This window comes from Physeter macrocephalus, chromosome 5 (genome assembly GCF_002837175.3).
Source record: "Physeter macrocephalus isolate SW-GA chromosome 5, ASM283717v5, whole genome shotgun sequence".
Taxonomy (NCBI): domain Eukaryota; kingdom Metazoa; phylum Chordata; class Mammalia; order Artiodactyla; family Physeteridae; genus Physeter; species Physeter macrocephalus.
Genome location: NC_041218.1, coordinates 92,894,655 through 92,912,706, shown reverse-complemented (window position 1 = coordinate 92,912,706; position 18,052 = coordinate 92,894,655). Strand labels below are relative to the sequence as shown.

The window sequence follows — 18,052 nt, the reverse complement described above, 5'->3', positions numbered from 1 at the left end:
CCTCAGAAAGCTGCCGACATTAGGGACTTGCCGCTGGGTGGTTTGTGTTTGTACACAAGACACACGAGGCCCTGTCCCTGTCCACCCCTCCGCAGCATGACGGTGTCCCCCGAGAGGTGTCCGTGAGGGAGGTTACCTTCGCTCCACCTGGCCCGGGGCCTGTCAGTGCAGATGGTTGTGAGACAAAGGACAGAAAGAGCCACAGGCCTCTCACCGCCTGGGACACAGACCCTGCCTTCAGGCAGGCCCGCTCCCAGGGAACAGCCTGGTCCCTGAATTATATCCACAGCCTGCTCTGCTGGAAGCTTCCTTGGGTTTAGTGGAAGAGCACTGAGAGCTGTCAGGAGGTAGGGGCTGTTCTGATGGATCTGTTAGCATGAGGGGCCCGGAGAAGGAAGACCATTAGTAACTCTAGAGTGTAGTGTTCACATCAACAGTTTTCAGTTGGAGGAGTGGTGAGGGTTCACGTGTCTACAGTTACCTCCGTGATCATCTGTCACTTGAGGTTCCGTGCAGGTCCCTGCCTGCGGGTCTGCAGACCTGACGGTGGCCGTCTCTGCAGCCTCCGTGACGAGCGCTTCCAGCTTCTTTCCACTCAGTCCATCCTCTGCAATCACGATTTCCCCAAGGTTTCTGGATTCTTAATTCCAAGTTTCTGACGTCAGCGTTGAAGACAGAAGGCAGCCACATCTGGGGCTTGGTTCGCTTTGCTGTCTGCCAATACTCTGGCAGTGCTAGGAGCACCCGGGTAAATGTGGAGGGCTGGATAGTTCATTTATTGTCGTTTTTATTCTAACAGGCATTATTTGATTATTATATGCTAAGCCTGTGCTGAGCGTTGTCATGGTACTTTCTCCTTCCGCCTTCACCACAATAGATGAGAGTTAGGGACGACCCCCAGGCAGCAGTCAAGGCTGAGGGGTGTAAGCTTTCGGGGCTGCACATGTGAGAACTGTGTGTGAGCTGCAGGGCTGCATTTCAGACCCAGGACTGCCTGTGTTCGCAACCACCGAGCCCCGCGTCTTATCCCAGAAGTCCGCGCTTGTTTGCGCTCCGAAGGGTCCTAGAGCAATATGTGCACGCTTACATGATTCATCCAGGAGAAGTCAGAGAGTGTTAAAGAGAATCTAAACTCCCCACTTTGGCGGTGACCTCCTGCTCTGAAATGCCGCATCTCCCATCTTCCTCTGCAGACAGCCTTCCAGGAGATGCTGCAGGAACCTTGAACCAAATGTGTGCTTTTATTCTCAGAGAACGTCTGCCTGAAACCTCTGCCTCCTTTCTGTCCTGGTCCCCTGGGACTGACAGCCTTAGACTCCAAGACAGGAACCTGGGGGGCCCTCACCTCTCTGCTCTGAGCCCTGACTCACCCCCCAGTCAGCAGCCTTCTGCTCCGTTCTCTCCTGGGACACACACAGTCCCGCCTGCCACCGTATCTGGGCCTCTTCCCATCTCTCCGAAGCCCTCACTGTGTCCATTGCAGGGAGGAGTCCCGTGTCCTCCCCTCCTGCCCCTCTCATTTCTCTGCTGATTCCACATCTCAGTGCACATTCTCAGTGGTCTGGGCTGCCCTCACCAAAAGAAGCTTTGCAGAGCGGGTGGCGGCAGGCAGCCCAGGAACCCCGGATGCTGGCTGTGGACGCGGGACAGCAGGACTCGAGACTTGTTCCACTCCGTAATTGGCCTTAAGACTGACAGCTACACAGCTCTGGATCACTTAAATGTGGAGATCTTCTACTAGAAGTATAATTTTTTTCTAATGGGACCTAATACTTGATTAATTAAGACTACCAGCTGGGGACTTCCCTGGTGGCGCGGTGGTTAAGAATCCGGCTGCTAATGCAGGGGCCCGGGTTCGAGCCCTGGTCCGGGAAGATCCCACATGCCGCGGAGCAACTAAGCCTGTGCGCCACAACTACTGAGCGTGCGCTTAGAGCCCGCGAGCCACAACTACTGAAGCTGCGCCTAGAGTCCGTGCTCCGCAACAAGAGAAGCCACGGCAACGAGAAGCCCAGAAACTGCAACGAAGAGTAGCCCCTGCTCGCCGCAACTAGAGAAAGCCCAGGCGTAGCAGCAAAGACCCATAGCAGCCAAAAGTAAATAAATTAATTAAATAAATTTTTTTTTAAAAACGCAGCTGCCTGTAAAGTTTAACCTTGAAAACACTGCTACTTATTTTTCTCTAAGTGATTTTGCGGCATTTGGGGTATCTGCGTTTTATAACACCTTAATTAATTTCCTTTTGTTCCTTTTATCACCTCAGATGGTGATGTTTTTTTTGAACTTGCCGGTATTTCAGATTCTACCTGGAATCAGGGAGAAGGGAGGTTCTCATTCTGTGTTCTTTCAGCTTCTTAAAACAAGCACCAGAAACAGAATGTCTGCATTCAGTGTTTACAGGTAATTATGTCAGTGATGCATAACACAGAATCAAATCCAGCTGTGCTTTCCGTGGCTTTCTGGCAGTCCCGTTAGTGGCTAGAGTGGAAGATTTGGTCTTGGCAGAAAAATAACAGCTGTGACTCAGAGCTGCAAAGGGACAGGTGATGGACCAGAAGATGCTGTTTCAAAGTGAGCTGGTTTCTATCAGGCCTGCCCTGTGCCGGTGTTGCAGTCAGCAGCCTCGTGTGCGGCTCCGCTGGGCTGCCGGCCGTGGCACGTTACCGACCGTTCCTCCCTCTCCGTCGCCCTCCGTCTCCCTTTCCCATCTTTCTTCCCTTCCTGCCCTTGGATTGTTGGCAGTTTGCATCAAGAATATAGAAGGAAAACAAAGAAAAACACAAATATTCAAACCATAAAACTAATTTAATTGTGGTAGATAAGTTTCAAATTTGACTTTAAACTTTCTGAAGCCAGAGATAAAAGAGGAACAGAATCAGCTATGTAATTCTCACCTTCGGGAGGAAGGAAGTATATTAATTCTTAGGAAGAAGTTCAGTGTTTCTTAGTACTTAATTCTAAAGCATTTGTACGTGGGACTTCATATAGGGAGCACTGATAGAGAGCGGGGACCAAAATTCTTGGTCATCTTTTTGTCATAGAGGCAGAAAGGATTCCATGTGGCTGCCCTTCAGTAAGTGGAGGGCTGTCATACAGGACTGGCCTCTCACCCCCCGGGTCCCCTCATGTCATGAGCTAGGGTTCAGCTTGAATCCTACCATGTCACATGCTGTAGGCAAAGACTGGGCTTTACTGGGGCAGGGGAGGACTCTCACCAGACCAGGGGCAGCCGGGAGAGAAGTGAAGGCACAAGCTCCCCTGTCTGCCCACATCCTCAGGGTGGCCTCTCAGGAGCGCCAGACCTGCAGGATGAGCCCGTGACCCAGTGGAGGAATCGCCTCCCCACTGGCTCTTTGCCCTGTTACAGCTCAAACGCGCGCTTGGCCCCAGGCTGGCTTTGAGTCTGGGAATGTCAGCTGCTCAGCACCCGGTGACCTTGGGCTGTGAGATGTTTCAGCTTCCCCTGCCGGGACAAGGGTTCTCCAGGCTACGGGTAGTGGAGCTGGGGCGCAGTTTCCTCCCCTCCCACCCAGAGTCAGCTTCCAGAGGCCTCTGAGACTGTAGCACTCATCGCCGCCCCCACCCCCCCACCCCGCCCAAGAACTTCAGGTCATTCCGGGTGAAAATAATCCCAAGAGAGACTGATGATATGGTTCAGTTATGTGGGTGACTGGAGGTCCTTGACCCATGGAGAGAATTTGGGGATACCTAAAGAGATATTAACTGCATGGCCTTCAGACGGTGTCCTGGAAACATTACTTTGCTCAGGTTACCATATAGGAGTTGTTAACAGTTTGAAGTTGTACTTTCTCCAGGGGTCTTTGTTTCTCTCTGAGAATAAGTCTATCTGTTCTAAAAACATGATGAGTAGTTGCTACAGTTGATATCCTAAGAGAGGCTGCCTGGCAAAATGAAGAGCCAGGCTGCACAGGTTTGAGTCTGTGTTCTGCCCTTTCCTAGCTTTTACTTGATTTCTCTTCCTCTCAGTTTACCTATCTGTAAAATGGGGATGTAACAGTGCCTACCTCGTAGGGTTGTTTGGAGGAATAAATGAGTGCGCGTTTCTAAAGCTTGAAATAAGCGTTCTGTGTGGTAGCCATTGCTACTGCTGTTAAAACTAGGAGCTTCGCCTAGATGGAGACAGGGTGTTCGACACACTGAGAAGGACTTAAACAGGGGTGCCGCCAGGAAAACCAGAATTCCCTCAGCAATGTTTTCATACCCGAGGAGGTGCTGGACTCATTGCCTGAGGCTCTGCAGCGGGGAGCTCTGTGAGGTGACTGCCCTTGAAAGTGTTCAAGGCAAGTGCACCGCCCACAGCTGTGGGAAGACCCCAGTCCTGCTCCCACGGAGGGCCTGGTTCAGAGCTTTGTGGAAGTCTGGTGACAGGCAACACAGATGAACTAAAAAGTTTCCACAGTAGTTAAAGACAATAACTTATAGAATAATGTTGTTTTACAAAACAGTTGAAATTAGAAAAATCCCTACCAGGGATAAATTTTATAGAATAGTTAATATAAAGACATTTTTTCCAATATATTCTGGATCCAACCAGAACCAACTATCTTTTGAGAGCACTGCTGACTCTTGAGTGGTGAAGAAGCTCGTGTCTCTGGTTCTTCCAGGCCTTCAGCTGTAGATTGGAGTCAATTACGTGGGGTGAAGAAAGAGCCCAGGTACAGAGCTATTTTACATACTTCAGAATCGCTGCTCAGTCAGGAGACGTTGCTGCCATCTTTCCTCTTGAGATTCAGCCTCTACAGCTTGGCCTTTAATTAACTCTTATCCATCAGCGCCCAAAGCCAAGGAAGAGTCAATAAAAGTTTCAAATTATTTTTGCCAGCCTTTGACGAGGGGGTAGGTGGTTGGGTAACGGGATAGATTTTACTGCAGGCTCCTGCAAAATGCAGGTGTACCCCGGACATATTACGGGTTCGGTTCCAGACCACTGCCATAAAGCAACTGTCACAGTAAAGCCAGTCACACAAATTGTTTGGTTTCCCAGTGCATATAAAAGTTATGTTTGTACTATAGTTTATTAAGTATGTAGTAGCATTATGTCTAAAAAAATTGTACATATCTTAATTAAAAATACTTTATTGCTAAAAAATGCTAACCATCATCTGACAACACAGGGTTGCCACAAACCTTCAGGTTGGTAAAAAAACAACAAATCTGTGAAGCACAGTAAAATGAGGGAGGCCTTTCGTGGATGGTGACGCCCAGACACACAGTGTGTCAGAAGGGAGGGATGGTCAGTGAGGTAATAATTTCGTATATACAAGGACGTAATTGCCCTTTGAAAAGTTGTATAGAAAATGGTTGAATTTACCCACATTAGATTATAGCCCAAGGAAGGATTTTATATAAAATAAAAACTGAACATTTTGACCAAACCTATTAGTTATAACTACTTGACAGCTTCAGCTAAGTGCTTTGATTTTAGCCTGTTCATCAGATGAGCTCTAAGCAGGGATTTTGCTGAGTCACCTTGAAGTAAAGTCAGACTCAAAGGCAGTGAGCTGGGGGTCAAGGAAGGAGCTGAAGGGCAGGTCCACCTGCCAGAGTGTGGGGGGTGTGTGTGTGTCTCCGGGCTAAACAGGGGGTTAAGAAATGGTTAGGAATTAGCCAGTGTAGGAAGGCTGCTGTTATTCATTCTTCTACCGCGTATTATGCTATTACGCTACTGTGCAGCTATACTCTACTAATATGCTATTATGATTCTTCTATCAAGTCACCTCTTTCTGTATCGAATAGCATTAAATAACTTCTGCGTTTCCCTCTTTTAGACCACTGCTCTTCCAGACAAGTGAACACGTGGCCAGTAGCCCTGTACTGGGAGACATTATTCCATTCAGCATCATTATTCAGTTTTTGTTCGCAAGAGCACCCCCCGAGCTGAGATCCCCCTTCCAGGTAAGGAAGTGAAGAATGTGCCCCCCCCAAAGTGCCCGGCCTTCTCCTGCCTAACGCGGTCTCAGATTCCTGCCGTGGCAGCAGATGCCTAGGAAGGAAGGAAGGCTCCCGCTGCACAGCCCCCACTTTCCCAGCAGTGTAAGAATTGCCTGCTGCATCTAGAATTAGCCCTTTAAATAATAGTGACACAAGTAATTTATGTTCATAAAGCTTTTTTGACGGAGGCCCCATTTACTTTTCTGACCCACCTAAAATTGGCAAACCCCAAAGGCTCTTTGGGAGTCAGGAAGGTGCGCCGAGCGCTGTGCCACCCGCCTTTGGGCAGGTGTCCGGTGTCATTTGCCCCCGGGAATCCCTGCGATCCTCTCTGGCCCCGCGCCTGCTGTCGCAGGATGGGATCCCCCTCTCCTCTGATTGTGTTTCCCCCTGCAGAGGGCCGAGTGGTCCCACGCGCGCTTCTCCCAGTGGCTGGATGACCATCCCTGTGAAAAGGACAGGCTCCTCCTCATCAGGTAGAGCCGTGCGCTGCAGGGGCACCCGCCCAGGGCGTGGGGGATGCAGGGGAGGAGGAAGGAGGGGGCCCGGGTGGGCGTGTCCACGCTGTGCTCCCCGGGGCAGGCGCCTCACCTGCCGGAGTGCCGCCGGGGCGCGTTGCTGGGGGGCACGTCAGGTTTTGCTTTCCGTGTCCTTCGCATCCCCTCTTGTGCTGTCCCGTGCCTGATGCAGCCCTAAGAACCATGCACTTCTCTTTTGAAAACCATCCTCAACTATGAAGCGACTCCTTGCCTTGGCTCCATTTTCTGCTTCATTGCCACGTGGGGCAGTTACTGAAGTCGTGGAACGCAGATGGGAGTAAACGTGATACTGTTATTAGTAGAAACCAAGGACACCCAGCAGCCTAGTGCCTCTCAGGTGTATTTATGCACGTGTGCGCACACGTGCAGACACACCCACCACCCCTCGTACACCCCCGCCATGCCCAGGGTGGGATGCTTGCACTGTCACATCCGAATTACTAAGCATCTCTCTTCCATCAGCACTCTCCTTTGAAATTCCCCTCACCAAAATCTCCAGAGACCTCTTAGCCACCAAATGCACATGTTTCTGTTCTCACTTTATCACTCTGGAGCTTTAGCTAGAAGTGACCACCACCTCCTTCTTGAAACTGCTCATCACCTGACCGATTGCGCTTATTTTTATTGATACTCACCATGTGCCAGGCCCTGAGGACACGAAGCAAACCAGGGCAGGCCCTGCCTTCCTGGATCTTCCGTGGCACCTCAGTCGTCTGTTTCTGTTCTCCCCACTGTGGCCGTATTTTCCCTCAGTCTCGTTTGCTGAACTGTCTTCTTCTGTCCACTCCTTAAAGGCCGTCATTTCCCACAGTGTGTTCCTGGCTCTTTTCCCTTCACATTCGATCTGTACTTTGGTTCCCAGGTGAGCTCACCCAGACCCATGACTCTAGTGGTCTCTTCTGTCCTGTGGCTCCGGGTCTGTGGTTCATCTTGGTTGCCCAGGGCCTCAGGCCAGCAAACTTGCAGCCACATGTCATCACTCAAAAGTCCCACAGAAATCTCAACCCCAAAATGCTGAAAGTAAATCAACTTTCCTTCAAACGTGCTCATTCTCTTAGACTGTCTTTTTTTTTTTTTTGTAAACTTTTTATTTTATATTGGAGTAGAGCCAGTTAACAATGTTGTGATAGTTTCAGGTGCACAGTAAAGGGACTCAGCCGTACATATGCATGTATCCATTCTCCCCCAGACTCCCCTCCCATCCAGGCTGCCACAAACATTGAGCAGAGTTCCCTGTGCTCTACAGTAGGTCCTTGTTGGTTACCCGTTTTGAATACAGCAGTGTGTACATGTCGATCCCAAACTCCCTGACTATCCCTCCCCCCATCCTTCCCCTGCCAGCCCCGTGACCATAAGTTCATTCTCTAAGTCTGTGAGTCTGCTTCTGTTTTGTAAATAAGTTCATTTGTATCATTTTTTTTAGATCCCGCATAGAAGGGATATCATATGATATTTCTCTTTCTCTGATTTACTTCACTCAGTGTGACAATCTCTGGGTCCATCCATGTTGCTGTAAATTGCATTACTTCGTTCTTTTTAATGGCTGAGTAATATTCCATTGTATATATGTACCACATCTTATTTATCCATTCCTCTGTCGATATAGACTCCCTGTCTTGGTTGGGGTGTACTGTCACCTATATCCAGCCAAGCTAGAAAACCTTTAAGCCATCATTCAACTCCGCTGTCACCCTCATTCTCCAAAGCCAGGCAGTTGTACCTCTTAAATCACTTTGGAAGCCATTCTCAGCTCTTCCAGGGCACCCTAATGCTCTTAGCCTGGGGACCAGGGCACCAAACCAGCCTTCACTTGAGCCTAAGAGCAGGGGATGAGTTGGGTTCTCCAGAGCCAGCCTGGGCTCCTGTGCTGAAGTGGTTCTCGGCTGTGTTTGCACCCAGGAGTCATTTACGGAGCTTTGAAAAGTCCAGGTGTCAAGGCCACGCCCTGACGGCCTTGGAATCTCCGGGGCTGGGAGGCAGCATCGGGATTTCTTAAAGCGGCCCGCGGCTCCGCAGCACAGCCGGGGCTTCACAGCACAGTCGCCAAGTGCGAGACCACCCCCCTCCACGCCCCCTGCCGCCGAGGAAGGAAGCCCTTCCTCGGGCTTCCTTCCTCGGGCTGGGGGTCGTGGAAGAAGCCTCAGACCGCCAGATCCGGGAGCGGCGCCGAGTCCTCAAGTGTGGCGACCGGCGCCCAGGGGAGCGCCCGGCCCTGCCAGCGGATAGAGAGGAGGGTGGCCCGCGCCCCTGCTCTTCTTCCGTGCTGGCCGCTTGTCCCCTCAGCTCTGACCGTCTGAGCGAGGAGCCGGGCGGGACGCGCGGTGAGGCTGTCACCGTCAGTGCGGCGTCTGGTTAAACTGCCTCAGAAGAGGCCCCGGGTGTGGGCGGGGGACTCTGCCGGGGCTGGTGTGGGGCTTTGCGGTGCCCTCCCCGAGGCCCCTCGACTCGCTCAGCTGCAGCCCACTGTCTAGTACAGGAGCACGCAGGGCTCAGTTGATGGAACAGGGTGCACCTTCGTCCTCTAACGAGTTGGACTGAGCTCATCTACAACAGTTGTCCTGCTGTGGACACATCACAAATCTGCTTCCTTTTGCTTCTTTTTAAAAATGTCTCCCAAGTCATTTCATCAGCAGTGCTGTTGCTGAGCCTGTATTTAGCAACCGAAAACCATGCTCAGAAATGCTGTCGAGCTTTTTGAATAAGGCCTGCCCATCACGCCACACAGGGCTGACACCAGAGCCTTCGGTCCTGAGCAGGGAATGAAGCCCTCCTCTGGGGGCTCCAGAGCACTCCTGCTCCAGCCCAGGCTGTCGGCAAAGCCGGAAGCTTTGTCCTAGAGAACGCTCTTTCTTACTTGTTACTGCAAAACTGATTTCGTCCCTGCATACTGAAGCACCACTGCATGAATTTCTTGCCCCTGTAGATAAACCCAGGGTGAGTATTGCCCTTTAAATGTCAGTAGATTTGTTTTAGCTTCGGGGGCAAACCTTGTAGACTCATCTCCTCCCGGCACAGTGTGTTACGTTGTCAGAAGTAGGGCACATCGAGGGTATAGCAGCTACTGCTGCGGAACAAATGGCAAGTAACGACCTCTCTTCTGCCTTCCTTTCTGCTTCCTTTTGACACCAGACATTTCTCTAGAGCTTGAATGGATCCTAGTCAAATTAATTTTAAAAGTGGAGTGATCAGTGACTCCTGGGGCCCGAGTGGGGTAAGTGGGGAAGATGGTACCTCCCGGCCCCCGCCAGGCAGGCATGTGCGCCCTCGGGGGCGGGGCGGCAGCCTGGGGAGCTCCTGGGGGTCTGCAGGTATTGAATACGTTCTCGGCAAAGATGAAGACTGAGGTTGTGATGGAAAGACTTCTCAAGTTCTGCAGAAGACGTAGGATTGGCAGCATACGCACCGACTCGATATTGGCAGTGGGACAGGAACTCTTCTGACTGTGGCCTCTTCTCCTTTGTTTTTCCTGAGTCTCAGTAGGGGAACACCTTTATGGTGTCAAAACTGTTTGCAGACTTTATTTGCTTATTGGTACTTTTCATCTGTACAATCGTCAGACAGTTCTCAGTGCCCCGTGCATCCTTGGACCCCTTGCCCTCCTCTGGGCGTCCAGGGCCCACAGGCTGGGAACCATTCCCTCAGCTCCTCCACTTCTGCAGAACCACGGGATCCCTGTTGTTGGAGGGTGAAGTTTGGTCTCATAGGAGCTGGTGTTCCTATGGCGCGAGATCCCTTCCAGTTGTGGGAACTGGGTGCCTGAGGTGAGACCCAGGGGAGGATGGAGTCAGGGGAAGGCCTGCGAAGGCACATGGTAGTTTTTGTTAAGTCATTTAGGTATCTCTGTACTAAGCACCCTGATAGGTCCTGCCTGACAAAAGTCAATTTTGTGTGTTCCGTTAAATCCTCCACTTGGTTAGTTTATATCACATTGGGCAGTGTTGCCACGCTACCACAAACTCTCCCTCTACTAATTGTTTGCACAATTCCTATACTAATTTCTTTTTTTAATAAGGGTAACTTTAATAATCTTCCTATTTTGGATACAAACCAGAGTTCAGACTCTTACATAATGCTTGGCCCAACTTCCAAGAAAGCTGATGTTTTGCTCAAGCAAATGAAGTAATGTAATAATTGCTTGAAAATCTTGCTCTGATTTTACGTGGGAGGGCAGCTTTAATCTTTTTTCTCTCCGTAGTTCTGATGGTGTTTTTGATGAAAACCAAAAACACTAACCAAACTCATTTCTGAACTTTCTTCCACATATTGTCTAGTTTTATGTACTATCTTATCCTTTTGAAAGCAGATGAAACCACTAAGTGGATTTTTGTCCATTGATTAGATAAAAATGACTCTAACCCATTCATTGCAGAACAATTACAGTTTCTGTGAATTTCAGTGCATTAATTTCTGAGACTGATACATATACACCATTGTCTCAAAGATAGTTGGAGCCCTTGGGGGTTTCTCTACCTTGTGTGAATCTGGAGGGACTACATGTTGGGAGTAGGGCGTTTGCCCAGGATGCCATAGCAACTTGAATAGCATTACTAAAAGAAACAAGTTTTCTCACAGAGAAACAGCTTCATCTAAGGCTCGGCCCTGACACGAGTAAGGCATCTCGGAGGACGTTGTTCTGTAAGGGCATTAAATTCCATTTTGCTGGCCTGCACTCTTGAGGATCCCTGCACTTACGCTTCTCTTTTATTTACTTTCTTCATTGCTTTTGTCTTTTTCATTACAGTTCTGTCTTCCTGTATCTCATTCACTTTTTAAATTCATTCACCCTGCACTTGGCAAGCACTTAGGTCCTGGGGCTACATAAATGCAGAAAACAGCCCCAAGCCTCAAAGTTGTTACATATTAAGAGGGAAAGTAACCAACACACAGACCCTCACACGGCAGTGAGGTCATGCATGGTGGAAGTGTAACAACGTGCTCCTCACATGGAGAATCTGAGCCCATCAGAAGCGCGGCGGGGAAAACCGTATTTGAGTGCTTCATAGGTTCATAGATGTACTTGGCAGAGAGCCGGGTTCTTCACAGTACGATCCTTTAACTCTCGTAACTAAATCATGTAGGTATTCTTCTCGCTTTGCAGATGAGCAGATAGGCTCAAAATGTAGCCCAGATCACACAGCTAGGTCGGGGCGGGGGGGTGGCGGGCAGAGCCTGACGTACCAGCGGTGCTTCTTAACTAAGAGCCTGCCAGGCCCCCGCAGAGCTGGCTGCTAGTTTGATTACTTGAGCGTGAGTAGCGAAGTATTACTTCACTTGAAGCCAGCCTTCAGGGATCTGTCCCCAAATGCTGGGGTCCGGCTAAGCCACGCTATTGGTGCAGAAGTCCCAGACCTTTCCACTTTATGTGAGTCCACGGTGGTTTCAGCTTTGTGCTGCCTCGAGTTAGGAAAGGCTTTATCAAAAACAAGGCATTTGGGCTGGTCCTGTGTTAAAGCTCTACAAGGAAGAAAGTGGGGAGGGATAAGGACGGTTAACGAGGAAGCTATGTCTCGCTAACAATGAGACAAGCCAGTGTGGTCGAAGGGAAACAGGCCCTTTTTGGAGCCCGACCTTGTCAGGCAGAGACATCTTTCAGAGTGGTATTTGCACAAGCACCCAGGTCTCTCAGGGTTGGGCTGAGAGTCACCAGTGAGCTGGATGGAGCTGCTCTGCCTGTGTCGGTAACGCGAACAGCAGAAACTAACAATTTGAGGGTCTTTTTAGGGCACAGCAAACGGTCTGGAACCCAGCGGTTGCACAGCATTGCGGGAGGTTGTTGATGAAGCTGGTGTTCGGTGGGGTTGTGAGTGGAGACACTGCCCCGATGGCGAGAGGGCATGGATCTCAGGCGGCCGTCTCCGGCCGTAGTGTGGCGGGTCCTCTAGTGCAGGGCTGACGGCACCAGGGTGACCACCACCTACGAGCTACAGCAGCAATTAGGGCACGAGATGGCGGGATTCAGACTGAAGCTAAGGGGAGAGGAGGGACCGGATGTGGTAACGTGGGGTCAGTTAAAAGGACTTGAGAACTGCTCTGGTGTAGGACTGAAAGAGAATCTTAGATACAGACCTTGGGGAGTTGATGGTGTCCTTTGCTGAAATAGGGGAAGGGGCAGAACACTACCCTTCGCCTGGGTTTTTTTACCCTAGGTTTTTTCCTTTTTTTGATATTTTTTAGACCAGGTTTAGGTTCACAGCAGATTTGAGAAGGCACAGATTTTTCCCTATGTCCCCTGCCCCCATTGCACAGCCGCCCTCCATTATCAACACCCCTTCCTCCACCGTGGCCCATTTGTTACAGCTGGGGAACCCACACGGACATCACGGTCACCCAGCGTCCATAGCTTACACCGGGGCTCACTCGGTGTTGTACGTTCCATGGGTTTGGACAGCCCTAGGTTTCTGACAGGTGAGTTTGAGGGAGACCTGGAAGGAATCAGATAAAGATGTCCAGAACACAGATCGGGAGGGAGGTCAGGGCTGGAAATGAGAGACTGGAGATTCAGTTGTGTATGAAACCATGACAGTGGCTAGCGGGGTTGCAGGGCGCTGTGGTGTGAGCAGAGCTGGACACGCGCCTGGCAAGTATATCCCCTGCAGCGAAATGAAAATAACGGCCAAGCCTGACAGAGGATGCATATTTTCAGTGTTCGGGAGCAAATAAAAGTGAAGAATTACATATTAGATGGGACTTGAGACAGTATGTGAGCCGAGTTATGGTATTAACTTACATCTTTATGGAAATGCTCAAGTGTGAAACTTCATGGCTGTGACAAAAAATTGTTTTACTTGGAACTTAAGTAGACCAATAATGAAAAATATGCATAAACGAACAAGCACAGGGCTGGACTTGACTTGTGGGCTGGTTTGCTGAGCCCCCGATCTAATTCATGAGAACATCATAATCATACCCTTGGCTAAATTCAGACTGCCTTCTCGTCGCCTAATAGGCCAACAGTTGGAGCCTAAGAACAATTTATCCTACTTGTGGTAACAGGAATACAAAGCCCTGCCAGTGTCAGTGTGTGCTGAGCGAGGGCCCCGCCTCCGGCAGTGCCGTGCAGGCTGCACAGTGCAGGGCGCCCCCTTGTGAGCTCTGTGCGTCGACACAGGCTGCGCTTGGCTCCGCAGAAGTCTCTTCAGTAGGAAAGAGCACGAAAGGGAAACTGGGAATCTTAGCCGCCAGAGAGCCTCCGATTGGGTGATGAGACCACTAAGTGCAACGCAGGCTGAAAGCCGTGCACAGCTCTGCACCTTAACCACAGGAACGCCACCAACAAGTGTTTGAGGGCTGGTCGACTGGGCAAAGCAGTTGCAGAAATGGGCTGCTTTTAGGTGTTGGCATTCTCCGAGCTCTTATTTCATTTGTATAATCTTCTGATCCTTGTTTTCTTTTGGTTTTCAGGGGTGCCCTGGAAGCTTATGTTCAATCAGTTAAAAGCAGAGAAGGCAAAGAATTTGCACCAGTTTATCCCATAATGGTTCAACTGCTTCAAAAAGCTATGTCTGCTCTTCAGTAATAATGCGAAGTATTTTTTAATGTCCATTTTGTGCTAACCCATCCAAGGTTGGCAGTTAAACTAACACATACTCTAAAGGACAGCTACCATCTACTATTTTAAGAATGTAACTGAATTTTTTGTATTTCCTGTTGATCTTTCCTGTTTAACCTCTGAAGCCCTTCTACCTTATGTAGCATAAAATGTCAAAAACTGATTCATCACCACCACCTTCCAACTCTGTGGACCTGATTTTTTCCAGAAAGATACCGAACTCTTGTCTCTCCTCTCAGGCTTTTCTGTGAGGCTATCTAAAACTTCTTTCCCATCACAGAGTCCCCGCTGCTTCTTAGGGGATTCGACCAACTTATAGTAAGTACACTGCTTCTCCCCAACTGGCATCCTTCCTCACTGGATAAGTAGGTAGCCCAGTGGTTTCCATATTTGGCTGCGTATTAAGACTCACTGGTAGAAGCTTTAAAAACCCCTGATGCCCAATTTGTACCCCTTATTAACTAACACGTATGGGGGTAGGAGCCAGGCATTAGTATCAAAAAAATATATATCCTGAAGTGTTTCCAACGTGCAACGAAGTTTGGGAACCACTGGCACATCCCGAAGCTAAGATGTAGGGCTAAATGTTGTTCAACTGTGTCTTACTGTATCTTTAATAAAGATAGAGCAGGGCTGTCTTTACACTCTCGTGTGTCATTTTATTAAAAACAACAGACTTTCGGGGCTGTTCAACTTTGCAACAGAGATGCCAAGTTAAAAATAACTTATTCTACAAGGTTTCTTATAACTAGTAGGTAATCTAGGTCCTTTTCTATTGCCCTTGTCCTGTCATTAACATTTTATTTTAAATTTAATGTTTAAAATCCCATAAGCCACTTCTAAAATATTTTCCATCTCCTGAACCTGTTACTCTGATGACTCATTCGTAAAGTTCAGTCAGGATCAATCAGTGGAAGTCAGATAAACAATTTTTTTCATTTTATTTGAAATAATATACAAGAATATAGTGTGCAAAATTTAGGGGCAACATCATGAAGTGTAATGAACTGAAATTCAATTTTACAGCTGTGATTCCTAACCAGAAACACCACTGGGTAAGTAACATGAAAAGCCATGATTGTAGCTCAGAGCATAAGCAGCTGTATTGCCATTGTGTTTGCTCTCACTGTAGACAGTTGGAGGAAAGTAAAGTGCACGTGTTGCACTGCATAAGTGCAAAGTCTGCCCCCACCATAGAGATACGATGACAAATACGATATTAAGATATGTGGCTGAGGAGATACAGGACACAAAGTTAAAAATACAATGGTGTCAACCGTTAACAGCACCATTACAGTGACTATACCCCAATGCTATTCACTAACTTTACCTTGGCCTGGGCTGTCTCCATCGAGCAAGGGGGGGGGGGGGGGGGCGGTGTGCTGCCACCTGGCGCGTCCACTCAGCATGCTCCGGGAGCCGCGGCAGGTGGCTCTCAGGCTGTGACACTGACACCATCCACCTGCCCCCTGTTCCGGCAACCTCTTGGCACTGGCCAGACTAGGAGCCCCCGTGTTTGGCACAGACGCTGAGCCATGTGGTGGTTGCTCAAGGAAAGGCCAACTCCCGGCTTCTGCTTCACTCCATTATGTATACAATACAGATTAATAAGCAGTAAGGAGCCAATGTATAAACAGCAGTTACATATTTTTAAATTCCCCCTTTGTACAATTTAAAATAAAACATGTATACACTTCTCCTCTCTTTCTACTGTACTTTAGCACCACAGGATATCAATTTTCAAGCCTATATTACCTGATAGACATATATGAAGTTTGGAAGAAAATAAGGCAATTTGGTTTACAATGTTGATAGTTTTAGCTTACTTAATGCTCTAATGGAGAAAGCAAATCCTCACTCATATTATTAAATCATTTCAAGACTCAATGCTATCAGTATCTTACGGTCACACGGATTCAGGACAAATGGTGAGACCTTGATCTTCTTAAGTCTTTCCATCAACAGTCAATGTTTATGCAAATACAGACTTAAAAAGAACACAAGCATCCTGGTTTAATGTTGTTGTGAGCCCTGTGGAGATAAAATAAATAACTCAGTGAATGTTTACAAATCAATACATAGTAATCCTACAAATGAAAGCTAAGATGGATAATATAATGTTAATAACCATACTATTAAAGAAAGATCGCTTTCTCAAAGGTGGTGATTTTTTGAAGTCTGATAATACCTGATGGTCCAAGCATCCAGAAAATTTATGAAAATGCTGAGACAAGAGATCGACTAGGATGAGCAGACATGAAAGGGGATCCAGGCAAAGTCCTACCACATGGAATCCTAAAGAACTTCAAAAATCTAGTTCAGTCACCCTCATATTGGAATCTGACTGCTGACTGCTTCTTTATAAGAAATTCTTACGCAGGTGAGAACCACATGTTACTATACAGAAATAGACAAATACAGAGAATGAATTAGAACATCCTTGGCCAGCCCTCCTGCTGCGAAGTACTGATGCTGTCCCTTTGTCTTTAAATGATATTTCAAATTGAGCTCATTCTGTTCTATCAATCATGTGATGTTTTCTTGTAAATAATCAAAAACACTTAAAAGATGCTTGTCTCATAATGGAAAAGTTTTAAGAATCAGTCTATCCAATACAGCATCATTATGGTGCAAACTTGTTTACTAGCCTTCCCGGGCCTTTCTATTTCTTCTCCTTGCTGAGATTTTTAACCTAGAAATTCTGTGCAAATGTCAGAAGTCCCCATGAAGGCTGGTTATTTACCCCCACCTCCACAGCCCATCACCGATTAAGAAAAGAAAGGCTGTTGAGACATACCACCCCAAATCAGAAAATTCTTCTCCCGTGATAGTAATAAGTTAATAACCCCCATCTTTCAACCCAACCAGAAATACTCATTTCAGATTCTACTTCAGCATCTCTAGCAAACATTCCTACTTTCCGCGTTAAAAGAGTAAATGGCACTAATGACGAAAGGCAGCCTGCCTTATATGATGGTGTGCAGACATTATTTAGGTTCTGAAAGATAAGAAGGCTGAGAAACAGCATCAACGGCCCTTTTAAAGCTTCTAACAACTGCTCCAATATGCTAGTACAATTTTGGAGTTAAGTCAAGATCACTTCAAGCAACTACTTGTTGAAACATACTGAATTGGTTCTTTTCCTTTTCCAACAGTCAGGATTTAAACGTTTTTGTTCTTCAGCCAAAGCCTTTGCTTCTAATGTATACATTCTCCTCTCTTCATTCTTCATTTTCTTCCACCTGTCACCAAGGATCACACTTATGGCTCTGTAAAAGAAACATTTACACAGTGTTGAAAGCAAGAATTTTTCAGAAAACTCATGTCAAGTGCTGCTACTTTTAGGAAGAAATAAAGTTGAAAGACAAAAATGTCGTCCAACATAGAGAAGGGGAAAGGTCAAGACTACTGTACTCATTTCCAGTAAAATCTGAAGTCATATGGTCCATTCATCATAATCTTGGCAATTAGAGCCTCCTGGAACAGGGCCAATATCTAAAAAGGCTAAAAACTGGATATTTTACATAGCTTAGATTTGAAGAAAAAGGTTAAATATTTCAAAGAAATGGTTTGAATTACCATTGGGTACATCAGTCTGGAACATGTTTAAGATTATTAAGGCAGACAATGTTTAGTATCAGCAGCATAAAGTGTTCACCTTGTATTGAAAGGTATTCTTACTTTCTGTTTGTGCCCATAACCCATCAAACAGTCACGATAAGCCTTTTTTCATTCATGCAACCGCAGTGAAAATGTGGTGGCGCCAACTATGCACACTTATCTCCAGAGACACCACCAAATAAACCTTAGGCCACATTTACACTTATTACTTAAGAAAACTGGATAAACTCAAAAGGGGAAAAAGTCAAACTGGTAAGACCCATCATGATAGAAATTTGAAGCTGTTTCCTATTTATTAATTTGCTCCCAAACCTACTAAAATGGTCTCATCCAGAACAGGCAGACACAAACTGTTTCCCTTTTGTGAAGAGCTTAACCCTTAACCCTTAAT

The 18,052-nt window shown here is 47.6% G+C and overlaps 2 protein-coding genes across 8 annotated transcripts in view; one reads left to right on the top strand and one right to left on the bottom strand.

Moving 5' to 3' along the window:
• COG5 (component of oligomeric golgi complex 5) overlaps positions 1-14,868 on the top strand; it is a 288,472-nt gene extending 273,604 nt beyond the window's left edge. For 2 of the 6 annotated variants that reach the window (XM_007105321.4, XM_028490186.2), the window contains 3 exons: positions 5,790-5,916; positions 6,349-6,428; positions 13,893-14,868. In XM_007105321.4, coding sequence (XP_007105383.3) covers positions 5,790-5,916; positions 6,349-6,428; positions 13,893-14,007 — 322 coding nt within the window. In that variant the 3' untranslated portion in view covers positions 14,008-14,868. Of the gene's footprint in view, positions 1-5,789; positions 5,917-6,348; positions 6,433-13,892 lie in introns of those variants that run through there. The other 4 variants (XM_055085081.1, XM_007105322.4, XM_028490188.2 and 1 more) reach the window with 4 other exon arrangements.
• An 88-nt stretch (positions 14,869-14,956) lies between these two features.
• The window catches only part of HBP1 (HMG-box transcription factor 1), a 31,829-nt gene continuing 28,733 nt past the window's right edge, over positions 14,957-18,052 (bottom strand). Inside the window, exons 10-11 of one of the 2 annotated variants that reach the window (XM_007105317.4) lie at positions 17,168-17,309; positions 14,957-16,071 (exon numbers count right to left, since the gene is read on the bottom strand). In XM_007105317.4, the coding sequence (XP_007105379.2) occupies positions 16,054-16,071; positions 17,168-17,309 (160 nt within the window). In that variant the 3' untranslated portion in view covers positions 14,957-16,053. Of the gene's footprint in view, positions 16,072-16,352; positions 16,438-17,167; positions 17,310-18,052 lie in introns of those variants that run through there. The other variant, XM_055085082.1, reaches the window with a different exon arrangement.